Genomic DNA, 27,351 nt, shown 5'->3' with positions numbered 1-27,351 from the left:
ATAAGAAAAAGTGTGATCATTAGGGAAGTGAAAATCAAAACCACAATAAGCTATCACCTCACACCAGTCAGAATGGCTAGAATTAAAAAGACAAGAAATAACAAGTGTTAGGATGTGGAGAAAAGGGAGCCCTTGCACACTGTTGGTGGGAATGTAAATTGGTGCAGCCACTGTTGAAAACAGTATGGAGGTTCCTCAAAAAATTAAAAATAGAAATACCATACAATCCTGGAATTCCACTACTAGGGATTTATCCAAAGAAAATGAAAAAACTAATTCAAAAAGACATAAGCACCCCTATGCTTATTGCAACACTATCTACAAGAGCCAAGATATGGAAACAACCTGGGTACGTCAGTGGGTAAATGGATAAGATGTGTATGTGTGTATGTGTGTAATAGACTATCAGTCAGCCATAAAAAAGAATGAGATCTTTCCATTTGTGATAACATGGATAGACCTAGACGGTATTATGTTAAGTGAAATAAGTCAAAGAAAAACACAAATACCATATGTTTCAATTATACATGGAATCTAAAAAACAAAACCAAAAACTCCCATAGAAACAGTCATACAGAGAACAAACTAGTGGTTGCCAGACAGGAGGGGAGTGGGGGGGGGGGAGGGGGCTAAGTGAAACAGGTGAAGGGGATTAAGAGGTACAAACGTCTAGGTATAAAATAAGTCACAGGGATGAAAAGTACAGCATTGGGAATATGGTCAATAACATAATAATGTTGTGTGGTGACAGACAACTACACTTATGGTGAGCATCATACAGTGTACAGAACTGTCAAATCACTATGTTGTACACCTGAAACTAACATAACATTGTATGTCAATTACACTTCAATAATAAAAATGTTTTTAAAAGAAAAAGAAAGCTAGTGTGGCTATTTTAATACCAGATCAAGTAGACCTAAAGAAAAGGAGTGACCCCAGTGGGAGAGACATCCTTTTTTAATAAAAAATGAATAATCTACCAGGAAGAGAAACCTGAAAGAACTAAAGGAAAAAACAGACAAATTCACAATCATAGTTGAAAAATTTCACACATCTCTCGGTAATTCATAGAACTAGACAAAAACGCAATGAAGACCTAGAGAAGATTTGAGCAATACTGTCAGCCAATGTGGTTTAATTGTTATATGTTGAACACTTCACCTAACAACTACAGAGCACTCATTCTTTTTAAATGCACACAGAACATTCACCATGACAGACCATACAACAGGCCATCAAGTACGTCTCAATAAATTCCCAAAGACTAAAATCTTATAGGGTATGTTCTCTGAACACATGATATATTAAATTAGAAATCAGAGACATATGATACCTAGAAAACAATATTTATAAACTACGCAGCACACTTTTAGGTAACCCATGAGACAAAGAAAAAATTCACAAGAAAATTAGAAAATATGTCAAACTGAATAATGATAAAAATACAATATATCCAAAATGTGAGGGATGCATCTAAAGCAGGTTAGAGGAAATTTACCACTTTAAATACAAAATTGTAGTGATTTGAAAACATGTCTTCAAATTCTTTGACACTATTCTCCATTAAGAGGTGATGAGTCTACACCCCTTCCAAATCTCTTCCCCTTGAATGTGAGCCAGGCTTAGTGACTAGCTTCTAATCAATAGATCATGGCAGAAATGACTTTCAATGCTTGATTATAAAAGGAAAAAAGCTTATACCTGGCCCTCTCTGGGGACGTTTACCCTTTACACCTAGCCATCATGCTTAAAGGAAGCTCAAGCTGCATACAGGGGCGCATGTAGAAAGGAGCCAATGTCCCCAGTCCCAGCTGAGAGCCAGTACCAGTTTGCAAGCCAGGTAAGCGAGCCATCTTCAAAGTGTATCCTTCACCCCACAGCTAAGATGCTCCAGTTAATGCTGCTTAGAGTGATGTAAGCCTTCACTATCAAATCTTGCCCAAGTTTCAGATTGATGAGGAAAATATATGACCACTATTTTAACCAATGAATTTTGTGTTTGATACACAGCAACAGGTAACTGAAACAAGAAAAGAGGTTAAAATCAGTGATTAAGTTTCTACCTTAAGAATCTAAAAAGTAGGAACAAATAAAACCCATAGTAAGTAGTCCTTTATAGAAAAAGTTGGCTGATCCCTGAATGAGACTTCATTAAATTAAAAACTTCTACTGATCAAAACTCTCGTAAACAAAAATAAAAGCAGGGACACAAGAAAAAATGTGAATTCATAGTTTCTAATAATAAATAGCTCTAATAAAATGAGCACATATGTATGCATATTTGTGTGTGTGTATCTATCACCTTGCGTTTTCCACTGAAAGAGCCAAGAAGCAGACACTCCAGGACCAATAAGGACACCAAGCGCCCAGATCCTGGTCTCTACCAATCAATCTGCACTAAAATCTACCTGCATTTCTCCTCAGAGAGATGAGCCTGGAACATCTTGTTATTCCAGACAGTAAGGAATGCCTCCCAAAATGAGGTAGGCACATTGCAAGGACACATGGAGCCAGTCTATGGGGCTCCCACTAACCAAAACTGAGACAATCTGGCACCAAATGTGAAGTACAGTAATAAGTTATAAACCATTAAAAAACCAGGAATCTATGTACCCATACTGATGGGGGAGGGAGGGGGGAGAGTCAAGAAGGAAAAAAGGAGGGAGACAGGTGGAAGGAGAGAGAAGGGCAGGCTCTTGCTTACAAGGAAATGCCAAATGCTGAAAAGCACATGGGGAAGGCGTGCTGCAGTTAGAAAACCATTATTTTGCAACCATCATGCTAAAGACTAGATGAGGCAAGAATGTTCAGTAGATGAGCAGGATATCTGCATGGTCTTAAGTATCTCCCCACCATCAGTTTATTAGTTGCAAGGGGGGAAAATCACGAATTATACTCCGAGTACACCTCTTGGTTAACCAAATCATATCAAAGATGATGTAAACAATTAGATGGTCATCATGGCAAAAACTGCTCTCCTGTGACTATCCACACACCGATTATCTTAAATGTGGATTATCCACATGTCTCAAGCGATTCCGTGCCCCTACTAAAATGACATGCTCTAAGGACCCATAAGTAACCCTAAGCAAAGTCTTAAGTCTATTAAAAAATTAATGTATCATGAGGGGTGGAGGTGGGAGAAGAACAAAGGACCAAATCCAAAATACTCAGCATATAAAGGTGTTACCTGAGCGAACTATAGTAGAATGAAGATGTTCATTCAAAGCCATATTTCCAATGATACGCATTATATTTCTCTGTATTGTAGGACAATCCTTGTGAAGTTGGTACAGCCTCTGAAGTAGCTGCAAGCCTCCGTTTGCTTCAATTTTATCACAATGTGTAGATATCTAGCACAACAAATCAATGAAAGCTCACTTTATGTTGCACAAATTCACTAACCAGGTGACAAAGTATGCTGATGGCACAGCCAGGGGGCTCCTGCTCAAGGACAGAGACCTACCTAAAACTCTCATGTCAGAGAGAATAAATAAATAAAGCAAACCCCTATCTATGTGAGAGGTGATTCAAAATCACTGAAAAAAATGAAGGCATATCTCACCAGGACTTCTGAAATTTTTATTCTTATTCTGTTTAGCTCTTGGTGGGATGTATAACCTGATGATGTCATTATTATAGAATTGTTTCAATTTATAGGGATACTTTGGCTGGCTTGAAACTACCTTAAAAAGCTTTTCTCTGCTTGAGAAAGCTGCCACCTGGTAACAGGGAAAAAAAAACTCCATGCAAGTGGCAGATTTTGCTTCTGCATATAAGAACTCCCAGAGATAAGCACCACTTGTGGCCCTGCACACCACCCCACACAAGTCCACAGCTATGGGGCTCTCCTAAAACTCAGGAGTCAGAACAGTTTTTAAAGAGAAAGATCAAGTAGTGAAAATAAAAAAGAAAAAGGGATGTGAATTTTTAATGGAGAAAAGAGATAAAAGAAAGCCAAAGGAAATACGTAATACTATTATAAGTCGTCACAAGGTGCCAAGGTCACTGGCACGGCCTTGGCCTCCTCCCATCACCAGCTGTACTCACTAACATGACACCATGTCACATCTATGCAACAATTTCCATTCTCCAAATTTTTATTGAATTTTATCACATTTTAAGTGCATTTAAAAGTATGTCTTTTAGACATACGTCAGTGAGATATGTGATGACTTGAGAGGTTTCTGGAAAGGTATTCCACGCACTGTACTTTCCACTGAAGATGCATCTATTACTTCAGAAACTAGTCTGAAGTCGCAAAAACTCCAGCTCATATTCCCACATGCCCTTTTGAACTACAATGCTAATACCTCTGTTATGTACTCAATTCCTAACTCCACTGGTGGGAACTAGAGATGACCAAAGATGCTTCTGAGCCATGACTAATGGTTCCCAAAATTAAACTGGAGAGTTTAAGAGTTCTAGGATGGGGTTTCTCATGATGTGGGATGAACCACTTCCAGCAGCCTCACCAGGGATGCCTGTTAAAATGCAAATTTCTGGACATAACCCCAAATCTACTAAATTAAAATTGCTAGAGGTGACCAGGAAATATGCACTTTTAAGCATGCTTCCTGAGTGATTTTTATGCATTCATATTTGAGCACCACAAAGTTTGTTGCTTTTTTCTTTTTAAAATCAAGAATGCACCAGGGGGCACCTGGCTCAGTTGGGCATCCAACTCTTGATTTGAGTTCAGGTCATGGTCTCAGGGTCCTGAGATCAAGCCCCATGTCGGGCTCTGCTCTCGGCATGGAGTCTTGCTTGAGATTCTCTCTCCCTCTCCGTCTGCCCCTCCCCCTTCTCTCACTCTCTCTAAAAATAAATAAAATCTTTAAAATAAATATAAATAAGTAAATAAAATCGAACTATGATCACGACAGAAAAGTTGTCATAAATGCCAAAAAATTTAAAAACCACTAATACATGCTCTGGTTAAAATTCAAGAGTATGGTCATCCAAATATTTACTTTTTTTCTATATGCTGCATCTCTAGCAGATGTTTTACTGAAAATTAACTACCTGGTAATATTATTTGTAAAAATGATCTGAGAAAGGCAGGAGATAGCATAGTTCAAAGGTCAATGCTGTATTTAGACAATGGGTTGTTTTCTTTATGTGTAATTAAGATTAAATACATTTTTAGAACTACTTGGCAAAAATGAAATACATGTATTGGTGCTAAATTATGATTATCAATTCTAATTAAATGGGGGGAAAAGCAGAAATTTTAAAACGAGCAAAAAGCTTTTTCTTCTACAAAAAATGAGGATTACTTCCCTTGATTGAGCCAACAGGTACAATTTTTTCACTGTGATCATAAAAACTAAACCACATTTTTAAAATGTAAGTTACCTCAGAATGTTTTACCAAAGCTTCTAAACAGAACATTTCCACTGTAGCTGAAGGAACTTCTCCAAAACTTTCAGCATAAGGAAGTCCATTTCCTCCAAAACACCATAAGCCACCCTGAAAGATAATTAAGATGTTTGCTAAAAAGAGTGACTCATATTTTTTGTTTGACAAAAAAAAAAAAATCCCTGAGCTATACACGACATATTTTGGAAGCTGAAAGGGAACTAGTTATGCAAATTGTTGCTTACTAGAACAGAAAACGTAAGGAATCATTTCTAGAAGAGGCAATCTCTATGTCTTTCTTACTTCTTTCCTCTGTGTCCTCTTCTCTCAAAGTATGAAGACTAACACACAATTCTTTAACAAGAAAAGCCCAGGCTGACCATAATGTTCTACTGTCAGATGATGTTAGAGTAGAGTCTACCTGAAGTCTATTAATCAAAATAATAATAAAGAGAAAAGGCATTACTGGGAAAATTTAAAATGAAGATAACCGATAAGAATGATCAGAGAGCTTTTAATTCTTCATAAACTGAAATTCAAGTTCATATGGAAGAATAAGCAGAAGAGCTGGGAAAACCATGAGACAGAACAGGAGTGTATACTAGCCCTCGTAGATAGTGAAATATAATAAACAGGGAACATGTGGTGATGAGCACCAGGTGTAATACACAACTAATGAATCACTGAACACTACATTAAAACTAATGATGTATTATATGTTGGCCACCTGAACATAATAAAAAAAATTAAAGAAAAAAATAAACTGGGAAAAGAAAATTTCAACTCTTACCATAGATCAAACGCTAATGTCACTAGTATACAATTCCCTTCAAATCAGTGACAAAAACAGCAACAATGCTACGGAAAAATGAGCAACAGTCATAAACAGAAAGTTCCTAGGAAGGGGAATCTACCACACGATGCCCAACACTGCTCTTACGAGAAGCATGCATGGTGACACTACATGAGAAAGAACAGTTTCATCTATCGGGGGGGTGGGGAAGCAGGCACTCCTATCACCCTGCTACTTCTGTGGAGGACAACTCAGGACAGCTGCGTCTAAACTGCAAGCACCTGTGCCCTTCAACAGTTCGTCCTACAGAGACACACAAGGGCAAAGTGATGCAAGTATAGGTTCCTTCACGGCAGCAATGTTTGTAAGCGCGAAAGACTGAAACTACCTACTGCCATCAACAGGAGGCTGGTTAAATCATGATGGGTCTACTGTACAATGGAATGCTATATGAACATGAAAATTTTTGAGTCTCCTCATATATTGATATATACCAATCTCCAAGATAAACCCTCAAGTGAGAAAAAGGGGCAGAAGAGTGTATCATAAGCTACAATCTGTGTTAAGAGTATATATAACCACATGAGTGTGTGTGTCTGCTGGGGTGGGGGAGATGGAAGGGATGGAAGGAAGACTCATTACTATACCTCCTTTGAAGCGCTTTGTATTGGAACAAGGGGCCATAATGTGCCTACAGGCCACCTGCTGGTAAAAGAGCTCAACTACAAGGTAATGTTTTTCAAAAATGTGTATAGAAAGCCCAGTGTGAAATATATTCCATAAATTTCCACATTTTGAGCTAATGTATAGGGCCCATGGTCCAGTAAACCTAGTAAACAAAATGTTTGGCCATTCTATAATTCTTACTCATGCCCTCCTCTCTGATGTAACATTCTGTTTTTCCAAGTTTAAACATGCTTGAATCTCAACCATTGATGCTCTTGAAATCGAGGGCTGGGGAGGGACTAACTCATTAAGAGTCACTCTCTCCTCTAGCAGACATGAGGGCAAAGAGTGAACTGGGGGGTGGGGAACTTTTCTTAAAGATCTACCACCACAACCTGCCTCCCCCAAATCCCTCTCCCTACCTCACACCCTCAAATCATCTGACCTCTTTCTAAGCTAAATGCTCCAAGGAAAGAAAAAGAAGGAGGAGAAAAAATTACCTAGGATTCTGCGTTTTTCTTGATCATTTTCTAAGTGGGATATAAGAATACAGTTCCAATTCCAACCTCATCAGCAAAGCTTTGAAGTTATTTATGAACTGGCAGATTGTGTGGTAGTAAAAAGCACAAGCAAAAAGGAATGAATAAAAGGTGCAAACTCATGGTGTGGTCATATGGATTATATTCTAATTCTTTTTTTTTTTAAAGATTTATTTATTTGAGAGAGAGTGAGTGAGCACAAGCAGGGGAAGCAGAGGCAGAGGGAGATGGAGAAGCAGGCTCCCCAATGAGCAAGGTAGCCCAATGCAGGGCTTCATCCCAGGACTTGGGGGTCATGACCTGAGCCAAAGGCAGATGCTTAACCAACTGAGCCACCCAGGCACCCCTGTATTCTAACTCTTAACACGAAAATAAATACACATAGGTTACTGCTGCTTTATCGCTGGATTAAGGTAGAGCAAGATTATATAAATTTGTAAAAATTTAAGAAATGCCACACATCGGGGCACCTGGGTGGCTCAGTCATTAAGCATCTGCCTTCAGCTCAGGTCATGATCCTGGAGTCTTGGGATTGAGCCCCGCATTGGGCTTCCTGCTCTGTGGGAAGCCTGCTTCTCCCTCTCCCACTCCCCTTGCTTGTGTTCCGTCTCTCGCTCTGTCTGTCAAATAAATAAAATCTTTAAAAAAAAAAAAAAAAAAAAAGAAATGCCACACATCAAATTCCATAATTGCAACTAAAAAACAATTTCTTAAGGATCAAAGAAATGCAGAGGAAAAGAAAGAGTGACAATGTTAAAAACAGTAATAAGGGAAAGTATAAAAAATAGAAGGCAATAATAATAAAGCATAAGAGGAAATGTCAACTAATAAAGTTACTAAAGAATTTATATCCATATTATCTATTAATCACATGTGTAACAAAGCATTTTATGTGTAATTTTTTCATTACGATACTCAATTTGAGACACAATATTACTGTGGATTAACATGGTATTTTTCAAATGCATCTCAACAAGTTTATAACAACCAAATGACTTAATGCATAATAGATATTTTCTTACCATATAACCTACACTCCAATTAAACAATATCTCCATTTTTGTCTGTCATACAAAAATACTTTGATTCATAATAGACATATGCGAGTTGTTACTTAAGTATGTATAAGTTTGTGCACAGCTGGCTATTTTAACAATGTCATGACTCATTCATTATTCCATAAATATTTATTGAGAATATATTGTGTGGGAGGCTGTATTTGGTACTGGGGAGAATATTATAGACTACTGGAAGGGAGTAAGAGAATTAAGTAAACAAATAAATATAAAGCATAATTACACAATGGGACAAATGCTATAAAGGGCAATATATGCAATAAACATTTGAGATAAAGAGGAAAGTCTCTCTGAGGAGGTGACAAGCTGAGAGCTGAAGGACGAAGAGGCAGCCATATGACAAGCTGGTAGCAGAGAATCCCAGGCAGAGGGAACATGAGCAGATAAATACTTCACAAGTTCAAGGAATGGAGAGCAAAGGCCAGTGTGGCTGAAGCATAGTGAGTGTGAGGGAGAGTGAGCATGAGGGAGGGGACAGTCAGAAAGGCAGTGAAGAAACAGATTCAGGTAAGCTGAAGCCAAGGGCTGCTAAGAAATGGGACATCTGAAAATGATTATCCATTCTCCTAGAAACACTTAGAAAAAAGCTGTGTTTGCTTTCTCTGTTACTTAAAATTGATGAGATTTACCCACAACCAAAGCTGGGAGAAGGGGAGGTACGGGGAGTTTGCAGATGACAATGATGGGTTCATTCCAACAAAGAATCCTCAATGCGCACAGCTGTACATCATGGGGAACCACAGGACCGAGGAAGCCTGTCCAACTATGTGAAAGCAAACTTGTTTTGTGTAAGTATTTGTGTAGGTTTCCAAATCCTCTGTCGTGAAAGAAATATCCAGTCCTTAAACCAAGTCTGTTGGTGTCTCTCAATCATAACACATTGCTACACTTATGCAGATTGATGTCAGAAGTGTTTTGATGCAAGGACTTGAGACCCTAATACCTAAGCTGATTTCAGAGGGACTAGGATATTACAGGGGCAAATGATAATACAAAACTGCAGGATTTTTAGCTGGACTATCCTTAAGCCAAGACCACAAAAGCTTTGTGATGGGAAATCATTTTAATGCACCACATCCACTGTTCTCTTGACTCTAGGCAGCTTGTTGTATTAGATGAAGAAGAAAGCACAATCTAAAATGTTCAAACTTCTGCATCTCTGGTTGTTGCTTCCTTAGGCTCTAGGTCACAGACACCTGAAGTCCTCTAAGAAAGGTTGAAACTGGGGATAAGCTGACTGACTGGAAGTGTCCAGATGGTAAAAAAACAAAACAAGACTGAAAGCTGGATCCTGACACCAAAGAAGGAACAATCTTGATGGTAACATCTGGGATGGTGGAAGGCCAAGGACCACCCCTCCCTGTCCCCCAGACTCCGAGCAGATTGTAGTCAGCAAATTCCCAGGGCAGATAATGGATGGCTGCCAAGGTCGTAGCTGTGGAAGAGGGGACAGCAAACCTGGGAAGTGCTTTTGCTCCCTCTGACCCAGTTCTCCCAATGAGCAGAAGGAACAAAAGGAGGGAAGGCAGATCACTGCCAGGGTGGGTGGGGAGCAGGGGGGACAGAGTGTCTTGATACGGCTTCTAATTGTGGGTCCCTTTGTTTTAACGTGCGTAAAAGCTAATCTCTGGTGTTTCTGCGTAAAAATTTACAACCTCAGAACTCTGCAATTTGTGCAAACCAACTGTGCTTAGAAATGGTGTTCATTCTAAAATAGGAACTGCTGACCCAGGGTCATCCTTAAGCACCTGGGGTAGATAGAATTCAGGGTAGGGAGGGCATATGCTTGGATGGGAAACGTTATGTCTTTATTCCTGACATCTCACAGAAATTCTGCATTGCATTCAATTATAAACACAGACAATAAACCATAGTAACTGTAGTAATCTGTGTGACTCTGTCAGCAATAGAGAACACAGATAATTTCCTATCACATCTCATTTGCTGCAGCTTTCTGAAAATAACACTAGGATCTTCATTCCTTTGAATGCCAACTGCACATCCTCATACTGGTGACCCAGAATTGACATTGCCATCTAGCGTCCACCTACCAGCAGTTACTTGAGACCCATAGACGGACAGACTAGTCCTCAGTTTAATATTCTTATTCAGCCCAGCAACAACAGCATTCACAGTGATGTCTTAAAGAAGCAAAATTTACACACTGAATTGAACCACACAAAATTGCAATTTTCCCCAACTCTGTCGCTGGAAGGGTCTAAAAGCAACCCCACTAGCAACGAGCAAGCTTACACCCAAAAGGTGGTTTCTAACAACCACTGGTTGTTCCTTCCTTAGAAGGAACCAGGGCTTCTTGAAGATTCAGCTGACTCCAGAGCTGGAGCAGAGAAAGTTTAAGATGGAGCCTGGAATGTTTTCTAATGCCAGAAAATAAGGAAGTGCTCAAAAAATAATGGAGACAATTCCAAAATGCATGGGAGGCAACCTGAAGGGGTTTTCCACACCAAATCTGAGACACTTTGAGCATCAATATGAGTAATAGTAGTACTGGGTTATAATCCAGTGAATAAAATAATCCATGAGCCCCTGGATCCATGGATCAGGAAGGAAGGAAGGAGGAAGGAAAGCTTTTCCTTACAGTAGACAGAAGTAAAGAGGGATGGTTAGAGTTGGGCAGGGGGGAGATCACCATTTTGCAACCATCGAAGAATAACCATTATCGGGCACGATTCATTGAGAGGATACTGAAACCAACAGCTGAAAGTTTGAAGAGGAACAGGATAGACTAATAGTCTCAAACATCCCCTCTCCCCTCAGATCCTATATTCATTATAAACAAAATATATATTAACATTAAAGCAGAGAAACCTGGCAAGTTAACATCAGCAACAAGGGGACCAACTGGCATCATGTGCTTCTGGATGTGGCACAGTGGGAAGGACACAGATCACCTCTGCTGTGTTCCTGCGATAAATGCATAAGCGGACTCTAATCCTGAGGACACGTGAGACACACTAAATTGAGAACATTCTGCAAACCACTACTTTGTATTCTTCAGAAATGTCAATGACATGAAGACTAAGAATGGCTGAAGCATTTTTCCAGATAAAAGGAGACATGACCATCAAATGCAATGTTTCATCCTAGACATGGATCAGATTTAAAACAAAAAAACAAACAATAAGCTACCATAAAAGAATTACTGGGATACTCGGCAAAATTCAAACATCGAGTCTATATTAGATCACAGTATTCTATCAATGTTAATTTTCTGAGTTTGATATCTGTACTGTGGTCCTATCTCAGAAGGTCCATGTTGTCAGGAAATACAACACACTTAAGTCTTTAGAGGTGATAGGACATTATTTCTACGTCTAACTCTCAAATGGTTCAGGGAGGAAAATAGTAAATATGTGTGAACAGACATATAAAATATATCTACGGAGAGATGGGGAGTAAACTGGGGGTCAGAAAACAAATGGGACAAAATAGTAATAATTGGTGAATCTTAGTGAAATGTATTATTTCTGCAATTTTTGAAGTTTGAAATTATTTCAAAAGTTAAAATATTTTAAAAATAAATTTCAACTTTCCTGTTCTAAATGTATCCGAGGAGTGATTATTGCTAATTAAATGTATTGTTATTTAATGCATCAATAAGAAGTACTGTATTATACCACAAAAATTATTTTTGATAACACTATTTCAATATAATTGGTTTCCTTTGTAATCCTATGTATTGTGTTTTATGCATCTAGAAATAACTTCACAGACTTCACTAAACCACCGGGGGGGGGGGGGGTCCATGGCATACAAATGTTAAGAAGCTCTGCTCTAAAATCAAACAGCTGTGTAGGTTATCTGCTAAGGCTAAGTAACCTCCTGAGGAGGTAGTTTTGTACAGAAGCAGCATATTGCCCCTTGAAAGGTGCTTGGAGACTGTCACAAGGCAGTTTTGGCAGATCTGTAAAAACTAGATGGACACCCCTCCTATCTCTTCACTCACAACTTCTTAGTAAGTAAAAAATCTGAGAAGCCTAACTAAATGGGGGGCGGGGGGAGGGTGACGGGGTGGCAGGGTGGGAGAGGAGATGAGAACAACTAAAATGGAGTTGCTTACTGGTCTGATGAGATGGGGCCTCAGAACTGAAACTAAATTAAATATTTTTTTAATGTTTAATTAAAGATGTGCTTTTTGTTTTTTGTTTTTCTAAAGGAATTCAACCTCTCTGATTAGGTTTATTCCTAGGCATCTTATTGTTTTGGGTGTAATTATAAATGGGATTGACTAATTTCTCTTTCTGCTGCTTCATTACTGGTGTATAGAAATACACCAGATTTCTGTATGTTTTGTTTCCTGTGACTTTACTGAACTCATGTATCAGTTCTAACAATTTTTTGGTGGAGTCCTTTGGGTTTTCTATATAGAGTAGCATGCTGTTTGCAAACAGTGAAAGCTTGACTTCTTCCTTGCCAGATAAACCTAATCAAAGAGGTGAAAGACATAAAAGAACATAAAGCCCTCAATCAGAATGGCTTTCCCGTGTAAAGATAGTCTTACTCCAAAGGTGTGAAGGACCCTGAAGAGCACTTTGAGAACTCTGACAAGATGGCACGTACAGCTGGGCATGCTGACCTGTGCCCTTCTGACCTGTGCTCGGTCTCCTTGTTTGCACACCATCTGCCACTACACAAACTTTACATCCTATGACTGCCTACTGGCACCTTGTTATCAATTTCGTCACCACTCCAAGGGGAGCCACTCTGATAAACAATGCCAGTCAATGCCTTGATCACAAAAAGGGCTCAGGCTTAGCATGTAATGGGAAGCTATCTGGAAGGCTTAATGCAGGAGAATGAGTGGATCTAATTCACGTCTTATTTTTTTTTTTTAATCACTCTGGCTGCTGTGAAGGCATACAACTGGAGAGACAAGTAAGGAGCTGCTCGCTGTGGTGTCTGAGATGATGGAGATGTGATACGGAAGCTTTCTGGATCCAGCAAGATGCTGAACGTGGCTTCTAGTGAATCCCTCCCACTACAAACATTTAGAAATGTCTACTGAAATATAATACAAGCTTTTTTTTTTTTTTTAATTTTATTTATTTGAGAGAGAGAGAATGAGAGAGAGAGAGCATGAGGAGGGGAGGGTCAGAGGGAGAAGCAGACTCCCCGCCGAGCAGGGAGCCTGATGTGGGACTCGATCCCGGGACTCCAGGATCATGACCTGAGCTGAAGGCAGTCGCTTAACCAACTGAGCCACCCAGGCGCCCAATACAAGCTATTTTAAAACATAGCCAAGTTCTAAAGAGAATGGGAAGAAGAAATAAAGGACAGTCCTCAGGTGACAGATTGAAAACAGAACCTTCAGCAGAAGCAGTGAGCATGGGGCAACTAATGTAAAATGCCTACAAGCTCCTTGGATGGGATTTTGCCACTTGTTCAGTGTAAGAGATGTGGTTTTGGGTCTCACATTCAATGGGAATTAAATTTGAGATACCTATATAAAGGCAAGGCCCTGGAAAGTTTGCCCTCTAAGAGAATCTAGAAAACTCTGCCCACCAGCCCACAAAAGCAATGAGAAAAGCCTGTTTCTGCTTGGGGCTTTGGATGAGAAATCAACCCTGACTATTCCATCTACAGATGTGTCTGAATTTATACTCTCTATGTGACACAGAAATCCCAAACCAGGGAATGAATATCAAACTAGTCCAATAACAGTGAAACCCCTGGTGTATCCAAGAGAAGTAAACACAAAGGCTGCTCTGTGAGGACAGATTTACAATCCAGGGTGCTTGGGACTCCCACAGAAAACAATCTGTTCAGCTAAAGACAAATTCACAGTAAAAATACATAACTCATGTTAACCCACAATCTAATATAAGAGAGTCAATGCCGCCCCAAACAGTAACTAACACCTCAATAAACTGAAATAATAGAAGACACTGAAAGAGGGGCACCTGGGTGGCTCAGTCGGTTAAGCGGCTGCCTTTGGCTCAGGTCATGATCCCAGAGTCCTGGGATCGAGCCCCGCATCGGGCTCCTTGCTCACGGGGGAGCCTGCTTCTCCCTCTCCCTCTGTCTGCCGCTCTGCCTACTTACACTCTCTCTCTCTCTGTTAAATAAATAAATAAATAAAATCTTAAAAAAAAAAAAAAAAGAAGACACTGAAAGAGACTTTAAAATTATTTTAAAAACGACAGCAAGAACAGAGCCGAGATGAAAGAACAAGACAGTATGAGAAAGAGATGATGGCAGCCAGGGGGACGTGGTTACAGTGCAGATAGTGAGGCAAACGGGCTCAGGCTGTATTTGAATGGACAGCTTGCAGGAACTGCAGATTGGCTGAATGTGGAAGGAAGAAAGAACAAGAGTTCCTAGCCGTTAGCTTAAGCAACTAGGTGGGTGCTGTGCCATTTACCGAGACGGAAAGGCTAAAGGAAGAAGAGCTTAGTGGAGGAAGGGTGGGCTCAACATGCTGAGTTTGGGACATCAATTAGACATCCGAGCAGAGACAACAAGTAGGAGGTTGAGTATTTAAATCTAGAGCTTGGGTTAGAATGTAGGATTAGAGGTATCACTTTAGGCTTCAATAGCATATAGATGATATTTTAAACCTTGTAAGTTACTATCTATTCATTCTTCAAGATGTAACTTCAGAGTCACCTCCATGGAGCCTTACATGACTTCTTAAGCAGAGTGAAGGACTCTCAGAGTAACCCGTATCTCTCTCATACATTGTGTGATTTTGTTTATTTACCTGTCTCCCCACCATCCCTAACAGTGCCTGGCACGCGACCAGGAGCCAACATGTTTATTCTGTTCCTGAATGGATGACTATTCTAAGGTTCTAAGTGCTAGCCCCTGGCGCAGTATCCTAGAAAGGGTGGACGGGCACTCCAAAATATTTACTGAATGAATAAATGAGATAACCTTCTGAGCAGCTAGACTTTGACTGCTTTCACTCAGAGCCAAAGATGTAAAATACTGGACACACTCATCGAGCTCCGTTTGAGGTAAAGAAGCCAGCAGCTGTCTGAGCTCTTCTTCAGTGGAAGAATCCTGTAATGAAAGGAAAGGAAATTTTTCATAACTAAGCTCAACAACTGAATACAACAAAAGTACCCAAAGAATCAAAGCCAAAACAAAAGAGCAGAGACAAATTAGTGCTTTTAGTCTTGAAAACTGTTGCCCACCTAAGGACATAGAGAATCAATTATGAGTTCTGTACTTCTGTGTCTGCTACCTCAGTCTGAAAGCCCTATTGCAAAGTTTAGCTCTTGACTCAAAATGGATTATTACACTCTAACTAAACCTTGCTTCTATAAATCCAGAACTCATTACTGATTTTCTCTAATAACTTATATCTAGCATATTCATTTTTCTATTTTTCAATAACTGATTGCAAGTTTTCAGATTTTCATTTTCTAGGAAAGCCTTGGAAAGGTGCTGAAGAAGCACACTCTAATACCTATTAGTGGTTAGTAATTAACATCTATGTGGAGTAATACATTAATATCTATATGTAGTGTTTAATAAAAACCTATGCAGAGTGATATGTTAATACCTACACATAGTGGTTCTCCAGGAGCTTTTTTGCACCCCAGGAAACACTCAGCAGTATCTGGAGATAGTTGTGGTTGTTACAACTGAGGGGACTGCTACTGGCATCCAGTGAGTAGACCAGGGATGCTGCTAGACATCCTACAATGTACGGAACAACCTTCCACGACAAAGAATTATTTGGCCCAAAATGTCAGTAGTGTTGAGAAAAACAGATCTACAGCAATATTAGAACTAGGGCCTAATTCATCGATGTTGATTGGCTATGAAGTTACCTTCTGGTATATAAAGACTCACAATGCCCAAAAGGGGAAAATAACACAAGAGAAACAACATCTCCTGATAAATCAAGAAATCTTTGTATAGGAACTACAATTTCAGGTTTACATCTAGTTTACCTGCTTGTGAAAAGTAGCCAACAGACTGCTTTTTGAATGGTTACTTTGCACCCAAAGTGAAGATGATATATTAATCTATTTTTCACTCACTGGACTATTTTATTTACTTACTTCTTTTAAAGATGGCAAAGGAGGTGGTGGAAGAAAAAAGCGAAGATCACTCTCTTTGCTTCGTGCCAAACCAATAAGAGTTCTCAGATCACAGGCTTGAGCAATTATCCTATACTGGTAATCTATTGTAAAAGTATGTTATTAGCACCCAAATTAGCTTATAGTTGTTTCAAGAATTAAATGAACATTTAATTTTTAAATTATAAGTTTGTGATTCAAAATTTCCCACGTCTCTTTTCATAATCACAACTGCATTTACACTACTGGTAAGCCAGATATCAACATTTCCACGCCTGATCTCATAATTCTCAACATATATGTAAGCATATCATGGTCTAACGAACCTTTTGAAGAACTGAACTTCAAATGTGAAAATTGATAGGTCAGAACCAATTTAACTTCTTCTCCTTTTCTTTGTAATAATTCTAGCGTTTAAAAACTGTTTTGATCACTACTTAAAAAAACCTGAGGTTGCACTGAGATCTACTGTCCCTGGTATGGTGTGGTGCTTTGCATCTCTTGATGTCCATGAATAATGTGAGGTTTCAGATGGTGGTACTTTGTTTGAGCCTTCATGATTTAACCAGTCCAGCCTTTATGTATTGCTCTGAATGACTGTGTCCCCCCCTACTCATGTTGAAACAGAATTCCCAATGTCATGGTATTTGGAGGTGGGAACTTCTGGAAGCCCCCATGACTGGGATTACTGTCCTTATAAAAGAGACCCAGAGAGATCCCTTGCCCCCTCTGCCACGTGAGGACACACAGTAAAAAGCCGGTCATGTATGAACCAGGAAACAGGTCCTCACCAGACATCAAGGTGGTGATGGCACTATGATCTTGGATTTCCCAGCCTACAGAACCGTAAGAAATAAATTTCTAGGGACGCCTGGGTGGCTCAGTCGGTTAAGCGTCTGCCTTCGGCTCAGGTCATGATCCCAGGGTCCTGGGATCGAGTCCCACATGGGGCTCCTTGCTCGGCGGGGAGCCTGCTTTCCCTCTGCCTGCCTCTGTCTCTCTCTCTCTGACAAATAAATAAAGTCTTAAAAAAAGAAAAAAGAAATTTCTTTTGTTTATAAGCCACCCAGTCTACAGTTTTGTGTTATAGCAGCCCAAATAGACTAAGCTATATCTATGTATCGAAAACAAAATTAGAACCACTGAAGCAGGCATTATTTTTAATAATGGCAGTTCATGACCTGGGTGAGTTCTTTAAGATCAAGTGGGGAACTTTCCCAAAATCTATGTGCCTGGGCTCCCACTCTGATTTTTCTGATATAGTAAATCTGAAATGGAGTCCTGGAAGGTAGATTTTTTTTTTTAAGATTTTATTTATTTTGAGAGACAGAGAGAGAGAGAGAGAGAGAATGTGTGTGCACAAGTCGGGGGGGTGGGCAGAGGGAGAAGCAGACTCCCCACTGAGCAGGGAGCCCTATGCAGGGACTCGATCCCAGGACCCTGAGATCATGACCTGAGTTGAAGGCAGACGCTTAACTAACTGAGCCACCCAGGCGCCCCTGGAATGTAGGTTTTTTTTTTTTTTTTAAAGATTTTATTTTTTTGACAGAGAGAGACACAGGAAGAGAGGGAACACAAGCAGGGGGAGTGGGAGAGGGAGAGAGAAAAGCAGGCTTCCTGCTGAGCAGGGAGCCCGATGCGGGGCTCGATCCCAGGACACTGGGATTATGACCTGAGCCGAAGGCAGACGCTTAACGACTGAGCCACCCAGGCGCCCCTGGAAGGTAGATTTTTAAAAATATTTTTATTCTAAGTCTTCACCCACAGTGAACAAGCTTATAAGTTATATATAGCCACCAATCAATCAACTTGTATGGAGGCAAAGATCTTATTCTGATACTTTTCTCTAAAACTATTCTTTTTTGTTTACCCCATTTTATAAGATGACTACTGATAAAGTATATTTTAGTCCCTGTACTATAATCAGAGCAGATCTGAACTCTTGCTCATGTACTTTTACTGTATAACTTGCAATTTTTAAATACAATTAAATATTTTAAATTTTCCTTTAAAAACAATAAACACACAAATCAGGTACACTTGACTCATTATTAGTACTAGAGCCAAGTAAATTGTCAAAGTGAAAACAAGTATAACTGTATGGTGCAGCAAGCAAAATATATTTCGTGGGGCGCCTGGGTGGCTCAGTCGGTTAAGCGTCTGCTTTCGGCTCAGGTCATGATCTCAGGGTCCTGGGATCGAGTCCCACATCGGGCTCTCTGCTCTGCGGAGAGCCTATTTCTCCCTCTCCCCCTGCTCTTCTCTCTCTCTCTCTCTCTGTCAAATAAATAAATAAAATCTTTAAAAAAAAAATAAAGTAAAATAAAAAATAAAATATATTTCGTTAAATAGGAACCAAAAGAAAATGCAAATATAATATTAGGCTATCACTATCAGCACCAAGAGTTTCTCTCATCAAGTAAAACTTCGTTCTGGTAGAAAGTTACACAAATACATCTTCCTCAGTTTTGAGCCTGTTCTTATCAAACACATCTGGATACCAGGCCAGCAGTTTTCTACTTTCTCTATCACTGGAGTTTCTTTTTTAAAATTTTAATATTCAGATTCCCTGAATTATTTTCCTTCCCTGACAGCTCCTCTCCTTCCCCTGATACCAGCGGTCAGGAGCACGCCGGCAGAGTGGCAGGTGCTCGGAGGCCGCGTTACCGTGCCAGTGATGGCTCTCTGACATGTCCTGCACGGCCTGCAGTCGCGCCGCTCTGTCCCCCGACTGGCTCTTCCTCAGGAGCAGCCACGTAGCACACTCGTGATCCTCGACATCAACTGTACTGAAGGTGTCTTTGTGGAAAGAGAAAAGAACAAGACAACAGAAACAGTGCCAACAGTTAAAACATGTTACCCGGGTGCCTGGGTGGCTCAGTTGGTTAAGCGACTGCCTTCGGCTCAGGTCATGATCCTGGAGTCCCTGGATCGAGTCCCACATCAGGCTCCCTGCTCGGCAGGGAGTCTGCTTCTCTCTCTGACCCTCCCCCCTCTCATGTGCTCTCTCTCATTCTCTCTCTCTCAAATAAATAAATAAAATCTTTAAAAAAAATAAAATAAAAAAATAAAACATGTTACCCTTTCATTTATTTAAGATGGTAATTATTTTTTTTTAAAGATTTTATTTGTCAGAGAGAGAGAGCACAAGCAGGGGGAGCGGCAGGCAGAGGGAGAAATAGGCTCCCCGCGGAGCAGGGAGCCCGAAGTGGGGCTCAATCCCAGGACCCTGGGGTCATGACCTGAGCCGAAGGCAGACGCTTAACCGACTGAGCCACCCAGGCACCCCAAGATGGAAATTTATAAGTACTTGAAATCTACAATAAGAGACTGAAATCCAGGGGCGCCTGGGTGGCTCAGTTGGTTGAGCGACTGCCTTCGGCTCAGGTCATGATCCTGGAGACCCAGGATCGAGTCCCGCATCGGGCTCCCTGCTCAGCAGGGAGTCTGCTTCTCCCTCTGACCCTCCCCCCTCTCATGTGCTCTCTCTCTCTCAAATAAATAAATAAAATCTTTAAAAAAAAAAAAAAAAAAAAAAGAGACTGAAATCCATTTCCGGGTATTGATAATGACTGGTAGGTTTGTTCTTAGTTCTGTCATATTATTTTGTTAGTATTTATTATGTATGTTATCATGTGCTTTTGTTTTATATACTACGTTGCTTTCACAACCTGGTCTCTTATTTGTTGTTGCTCTTTTTCCCTAAAAAACTTTTCACGATGAAAAATATCAAACATACGGAAGAATTAAAAAAATACCTTAACATCCACATGTTTACAGCTATATTTAATAAATTTTATTTTTCCATATTTGCTTAATCTATATGGATGTGTATTTTTTTCCTAAACCATGTGAAAGGAAGTTGCAGATGTAACATTTGACCCTTTCTTAGTCAACCTGCATCTCCTAAGAATAAGCCTGCATTCTCCTATATACTCACAATGCCATAACACCCAAGAACACTAACAAAAATCTTCCATAAACCATCTAAAATCCAGTCTAACTCCATATTCAAATTTCTCCAAGTGTTCAAAAAATACCTTCAGAGCCGTTCGTTAAAACCAGGACTTGATTCTCTTTAGTATCTTTTAATTCTTAAAAATTTTCTCACCTCTCTTTTTCATGATGGTAACTTTTTAAAGAGATCAAGTAAGCTCTTTCATAGCTAGCTCTATATTGTAGATTTGTTTGATTGTAAAATCTACATTATTGATGCAATATTCTCATTATGAGAAAGCATGGGAGTGATTTTCTAACAAATTTATAATTTTAAAACACTCATCAACAGAAAACGGTATATTTAATCTCAATATTTATTATTATATTATCTAACAACAATACATCCACAAAGTGGAAGGAAGAAGACTGTCCAAGGCATCAAAATTAAAAGCACCCTTAAAATTAAATATAGCCCAAGAGAATAATGTCACTTAATTTTCCATAGCTATAATTAATGTCAGTATAAGAAATGGGGAAAAAAGATCTCAAGTTGATCATCAAATGACTTTCAGATCATTGATAAAGACTCCAAGTTAAATATTTGATACTTACCAGCAAATGGGCCCCACAGTATCTTGGCTGATGTTGCCAATACTTTTCTTACTGCTTTGTGAAGCTCTTTTCTTGCCTGGTAGGTGATTCCTAAGATGATTACAAACTTAGATAAAACCAAGTATATATTCTTAATGCTACACTCCACTACTTTAAAGAAAAATGTATAAACTAAATTTTTTCAAAAAATATAAAATAGCATTTTTTTCTTTTAGTGTCACTATCAAAACAACTAAAACCATTATGTGAACACAGAGCTCTAGATCCCAAAATAAGATTGCTCTCCAAGTCAGGAAAAAAGTAAAAAACTAAACAAAAACAAAAACACTAACTAAAGCTAACAAAATCCTCATATGCAACATAGGATTAGCTACATTCAGGAAAATGTCCCAGAACAACAGCCCTTCTCAAACTGAAATTTGGAGATGCCTTACTATGGAGATGAAGCTTTGCGATATGGATAAATTGTAAACTATAAAAATCATCTGTATAATTGAAACTGTAATGCCAACAGGACAGATGGTGATTTACACAGCAGTAGAAAGGGAAGAGTAGAATCCGCCTCACTCAGAGAACATAACGTTGTAACAGACAAGGTTAGTCTGGCCGACGGTGTAGGAACAGGCAGCTGGAAGTCAAGGCAGCGCCTCACCAGGCTACCCAAGCCCTGATGAAAAGATACGCCTCTGCTCTAAAAGTTCACGTTCATCAAGCAACTGTCTGGTTACTAATTAGGTTTCCCTGTGACCTAAATACAGAGAAGAGGAATGTTCTGACTCGTAAAGACAGGTTTTCTAGCCTCTGTGAGAGATTTTTTTCCCTCTTTAGTAAGTTAGTATTCAGATTTATGAATCCATGTCATGATTTTAGTTTGCATGAATAAATCCCTTGAAGCAAGAATATATCTAAGCTAAGTGACAAAATCATGTTTTTATACTTGCTAAACTGAGGGCCAGCCTCTGAATTGACCTCCACTAAGATGTGGAATTCCAAGTTTAGACTAAAATAGCCAGCTAGTCTTCACTTCACTTAGTTACAGGAGAGTTGCAAACCTGAATTAAATATGGAAGTCCAAAACTTGGTCTTCAATTACTTCTTTAGGAACTTGGTTCTCACAGGATTTGCTGACTCTTAGAATGAGCTGAACCTACCTTGTTAATATTGTGTTTTAAATACTCATTTTAAAATTTAATAACTAGCTTCCATTTTTCACAGAAATGGGATTACTTTACCATAAACTTACCATAATTTTCTCTTTTATCTAAAGAAACCGTGTTCACATATATATATGACTTCATTTTTTCTCTTTCTACTACTTGAGTATCTAACGTCAAAGATTTCTTCAGGGCCAGAACTTCATATGTAAGAAATAAAGAACCGCTGAAAAAGAAAAAAAAAATTCATCATGAATAAGTGATCTAAAGGTTAACACAAGAGTCACTTTTTTTTTTTTTTACATGACAGAATAACAGAATTATATCGGTTATGGAGCTCATCAGATTCCTGAGTATCACATAAACTGAATGGCTCAACCTGAACAACAGCTGAGCTCTTGAGCCTACGCATTGAGAATAATATTTCCTACAAGTGGTGAAAAAAGGTTAAGGGCAGAATTTCCCAAAAAAAGGATGGCAAAAATAAGTGCTTAGTAAACACTGAACAAAATAAAATGTTTTCTGAACGAAAAGTTTCATATACACTAGTGATTTGCACCCCATAACAAACAGAAATTTCCTCAACATATACCCTGTTGATTGAGCCACACTTTTATATTAAGCTTTTTGTTGTGGAATTGTCCTCCTTCTTATTAAGAAACATAATATATACACAGTAATGTGGATATAACATACACTATATTTATATACATATGTATAAATGCATGTACACACATTTTCGTTTAATGAACAGTAATAATTACAATATCCAAACAAAAAACAGAACATTAACAGTACCCCCAGAAGCCCAGAGTGTGTCCCTTCCTGATCTTGACCCACTCTCTCATCTCTATAGCTAATTATTATTTTGACTTTTATTACAATAATGTCCTTGTTTCTCTTTATAGTTTGCCATCTATACATGCATCCTTAAACAACAGAGCTTAGTTTTGTCTATGGACTTCACCAGGATGGAATCACACTGTATGTATTCTTTTGCTCAGCTTCTTGTTTGTGACATTTGTTCACAGTGCTGCATGTATCAGTAGTTCATACGTTTGTATTTTCATATGGTATGTGACTCAGCGATTGGATGGATATACCACAACTTACCCATTCTACCACAGATGGGTATTCAGGGAATTTCTAGTTTGAGTCTATTACAAACAATCCTGTTACACACCTTATACATCTACACTGTACACATGTGTATATGTTCCTCTAGGATACTCATCTAAGAAGGAGAATTACAGACTTTCTGACAGTATACATACTATTCAACTTTATTAGATACTGCCAAACTGTTTAGCCAATTTGTACTCCCATCACCAGCATATCTCTCCTAAGAGCTATGCATAAAGTCAATTTTTAGATGTGAAATACAATGTTCTTTGTTATGTACCCAAAATGAAGGGGTTTTTTCCTCAACAGACTGACCTACACACTCCCTAAATCCAGACACAAAGGCTGCACTGTCTAGATTCAGGGCTTAGTAAAATCAGTTATATAAGCATTCTCCTGACCTTTGATTTACATCCCAAAGTTAAAGCAGGTAAGACAGAAGGGCCAGACACTGGCCAGCACCAGAGAAACAGAATCCTCTCCTCTCTTAGAGTACTATCTGAGCACCCAGAAAGAGCAAATGCATTCAATATTTTTATTGTGCTTTGCATGAAAGACAAAATTCTTTACTAGAAATTATGTGATTAATTTTCACTATACTCCTGAACATAACCGTGAAATAGACAAAGTACATGACTATATATTTTGCCTGGAATGATCCAAAGGGAAAAGTCATCTATGTTTTGTCTTACATTAATGTCATGGAGAAATGTATGTATTTGAATAAAATGACAAATCCATCTCCTTTATCATTTCAGCATCTCAGTTATATATGTATGTGTGTATAGATAAATGATCTCATATGTATAATAGTAAAAAAGAGTTTTAACAAAAACAGAATAGTATTAGACATATATTAACATATATACCCCCCCCTTCCAAAAAAAAGGGAAGAAAGTCACTCCATTCATTAAGCATGCGCCTCTGAAGAGCATGAGATGGAAGATGTCAATCTGGTTTTCTCAGTCAGCCTCCATTTCCTTTCACGAGCGCTGTATGGTGATTTAAGGGGTTTTCAAAAATAATTTTGGCTACAGTCAATTTTTACCTTTCTGACCACTTTAGAATCACAAGATGTGATTTTAATATGTGAAGCTAATTAGTGAGTGCCTGCTCTGTATGGGTCAAGCGCTTTTCTCAGAGCAACAGTGCCTGGCGGGTAGAATCCCCATTGTACCCTTGGACCTAAGATAAGACACTTCTCAGATAGTAAAGTAACTGGATCGAGACAACACTGAAGTGGTAAAACCTGTGATTAATCCACCTGTCTAATTCCAAAATCTATACCTAATTGCCACCCCATTCTACTGTAAATCACTTCCACTGGGATTTCAAATAGTAGTATAAAGAAGCCAATTAATATTTCATAGTTGACACTTACCCTAAAATAAGTGATCCAGTAAACTTTATTATATTTCCTTCAAAAAGAAAGGAAAAAAGTCAATGTGATGAGTTTCATTTTTTAAAATGTGACAGGAAATAGGCAACAGTGTCTCTACCTATATTATATAATTGGATAAGAAGTTACTGATATTTTTCCATGATTATGATCAATTACTTTCCAAAAGGCTTCCTATCCCCAGATGTAGACAAACGAAACAATAAGCACTGGGTATAAAAATATACTCTGTATTTCATACTCATTCTCACTTCCTACTATTCTCCCTTTCTTGTATCTCTTATTCTGTCATCCCCAGCAAACCAGTAGAGACCCCGGTGTTACTGCACCTGGGACGTTGCCAGGCCTGCAGTGCTTCCACTGAATGAGACAGCCATGAAGCTAACTTGCCTTCTGACTCCTTCTAGTTCACAACCAGTTAAATAAGGGACTGGGGAGAATTCTCTCTATCACTACTAAGATGATACTGGGTGGGGGGGGGGGGGATCATATTTGTGAAGCAGGGACACAAAACGACTTTTCCCAAAGTAATTATGTTATAGTTGGTGGTTAAGCGCCATATGTATATAGCCCCATTAAAAATACTGGTTACAGGGGCACCTGGGTGGCTCAGTCCGTTGAGCGTCTGCCTTCGGCTCAGGTCATGATCCCAGGGTCCTGGGATCGAGCCCCGCATCGGGCTCCCTGCTCCGCGGGAAGCCTGTTTCTCCCTCTCCCACTCCCCCTGCTTGTGTTCCCTCTCTCGCTGTCTCTCTCTCTGTCAAATAAATAAATAAAATCTTTAAAAAAAAAAAATACTGGTTACATTCTACCAGTTTACTTATAAATTTGTTTGGAACTTAGAAAACTTTTTTAATATAAAAAAAATCTCCTAGTGGAAGACACATCTAGCTGCCTATTTGATCCACATAAGCCCCTTAATCCTTACTAACACAACCTAATTACTATCTAAAAATATTCAAATTCCTTACTCTTACAGCTAGGGCTAGCCATGCAACACAGTTGTAGCCCATCAGCTATAGATGGAAGTCTGTAAGTAGAGATCCCTCCCCAAATAAAAAGACACAGCTTCATAAGATGACTTTTGACCTTTCTGCCTTCTTGATGTCTAGAGATTCAGCAACCGTGTTGTGACCATGAGGACAATAAAGTTAATGGAGCAGGAAGACAGGAGGACTGCTAATCTGTGGTTCCTGCTCTAAATTGTCTCTCTTGACTCCCTGTTATATAAGAAAAATGAAAACTTTACTAATTTAAGCCATATGCAGTGAAGATGCACTGAACACAACCTTTACGGATACATTACCCATAATCGTCAGGTATTGCTACCTGCCTGCAAAACTTACATAACCTTTAATTCATTGGATGTGTAGAGGTTGCAGGTTGCTGTCAGAGTTTCAACTTAGGCTACTGAGAACACATTTATCCTCCCTACGGAGGGATAAGGAACTCAACTCGACTGACTTCTCTAGACATCAGGCAAGGGAGATGGACATTCCTCCCAAACTCCAAGACCTTAGTAGTGGTTCCAGAACTGGGAAGGGGACAGTTCCAGGAGGTCAGCAGGGATGAGATCAGAAGTTGTGACAGAGCTTCCTGACTGTGGGACTCCTCTAGGATTTTTTATTTTTTATTCTAAGATGGCTTCCTTCCCACCCACCCCCACCCCCTCGACCCCCGCCCAACCCTGTGGGCCCCGAGAGCAGCTTGTTTCCTTCTCTACTGCTACCAACTTGCTATGTTTCTTTTTCACTGGCTTTTCTCCTATCCTAAAGTAAATTCACTACTCTCCTATCCTAAAGTAAATTCACTACTCTTTGGTCTTTAGGAATGATGAGAGAGGAAAAGCTCCCTTCTCTGTCTCAACCCCTCTTTTTATATTTAAAATACAGAATCATAGAATTTTCTACATGAAAAGGAGCTATCCTAAAAAAAAGATGTATCTTAAAGAACAAACAGAAGCTCCATGAAAACAGGGACTTTGTCTTAATCCATATGGTATCCTCAGGGCCTAGAATAGTACCTGGCACAATGAATGAAACATGATCTAGGCCTATCTTCTGTTTTACAAATAAAGATTAGTAATGAATAAGGTAAACAAAGATTTACAAATAAAGATAGTAGACCAGCACTAGATCCTAACCTCCCATAGGGCAAGCACAACATCTTTGCCCACTGCTGAATTCCCAGAACCTAATACATGTGCCTGGCACCTTATTTTGCACAAACTTAATAATGAATGAGAATGTAGTGATACTTGAGTTTGAAAGGATGAGCCTGAATCTGAGGGGACACAGGGGAGGGGAAAAGCTTCCCAAGAAAAAGGAGTATTGATGGCTCTGGCCTACAAATTTGGGGTGCACCAATGGTATAGAAAAGACAGAAACAAATCTGAGATTTATCATGGATTACGTAAGTTTTTGTGGACCACCTGGAAAACTCAGCCACAATTCTATCAATGTTTCCTTTAGAAATACTGTTTAAACTGTACTCACTGATATCTCTCCAGTATGTGGTAGTTTTGGGTGGAGGAGTTAAGGTTCCTATTCTTCTCCAGCAGATGACACAATAAGCAGCCAGGGACATTCTGTGTATTTAGAACAATTAAAACCAATTTAACTTGACAGCTAATTAAA

General features: G+C 39.2%; 1 protein-coding gene across 7 annotated transcripts in view; it reads right to left on the bottom strand.

The window, feature by feature from the left end:
• The window catches only part of SERAC1 (serine active site containing 1), a 62,944-nt gene that overhangs the window by 17,400 nt on the left and 18,193 nt on the right, over positions 1-27,351 (bottom strand). For 6 of the 7 annotated variants that reach the window (XR_013441045.1, XM_036110101.2, XM_078054514.1 and 3 more), the window contains 9 exons: positions 27,211-27,302; positions 24,698-24,734; positions 22,284-22,420; positions 21,041-21,130; positions 19,157-19,288; positions 16,472-16,593; positions 15,333-15,461; positions 5,362-5,475; positions 3,194-3,356 (listed from right to left, as the gene is read on the bottom strand). Coding sequence is in view for 6 of the 7 variants with exons in the window: in XM_036110101.2 (XP_035965994.2) it covers positions 3,194-3,356; positions 5,362-5,475; positions 15,333-15,461; positions 16,472-16,593; positions 19,157-19,288; positions 21,041-21,130; positions 22,284-22,420; positions 24,698-24,734; positions 27,211-27,302 (1,016 nt within the window). In the remaining variant the exon portion in view is untranslated. The remainder of the gene's footprint in view (positions 1-3,193; positions 3,357-5,361; positions 5,476-15,332; positions 15,462-16,471; positions 16,594-19,156; positions 19,289-21,040; positions 21,131-22,283; positions 22,421-24,697; positions 24,735-27,210; positions 27,303-27,351) is intronic. The other variant, XM_078054513.1, reaches the window with a different exon arrangement.

Source organism: Halichoerus grypus, chromosome 9, assembly GCF_964656455.1.
Source record: "Halichoerus grypus chromosome 9, mHalGry1.hap1.1, whole genome shotgun sequence".
NCBI classification, from domain to species: Eukaryota; Metazoa; Chordata; class Mammalia; order Carnivora; family Phocidae; genus Halichoerus; species Halichoerus grypus.
This window is presented reverse-complemented; position numbering and strand designations above follow the sequence as displayed.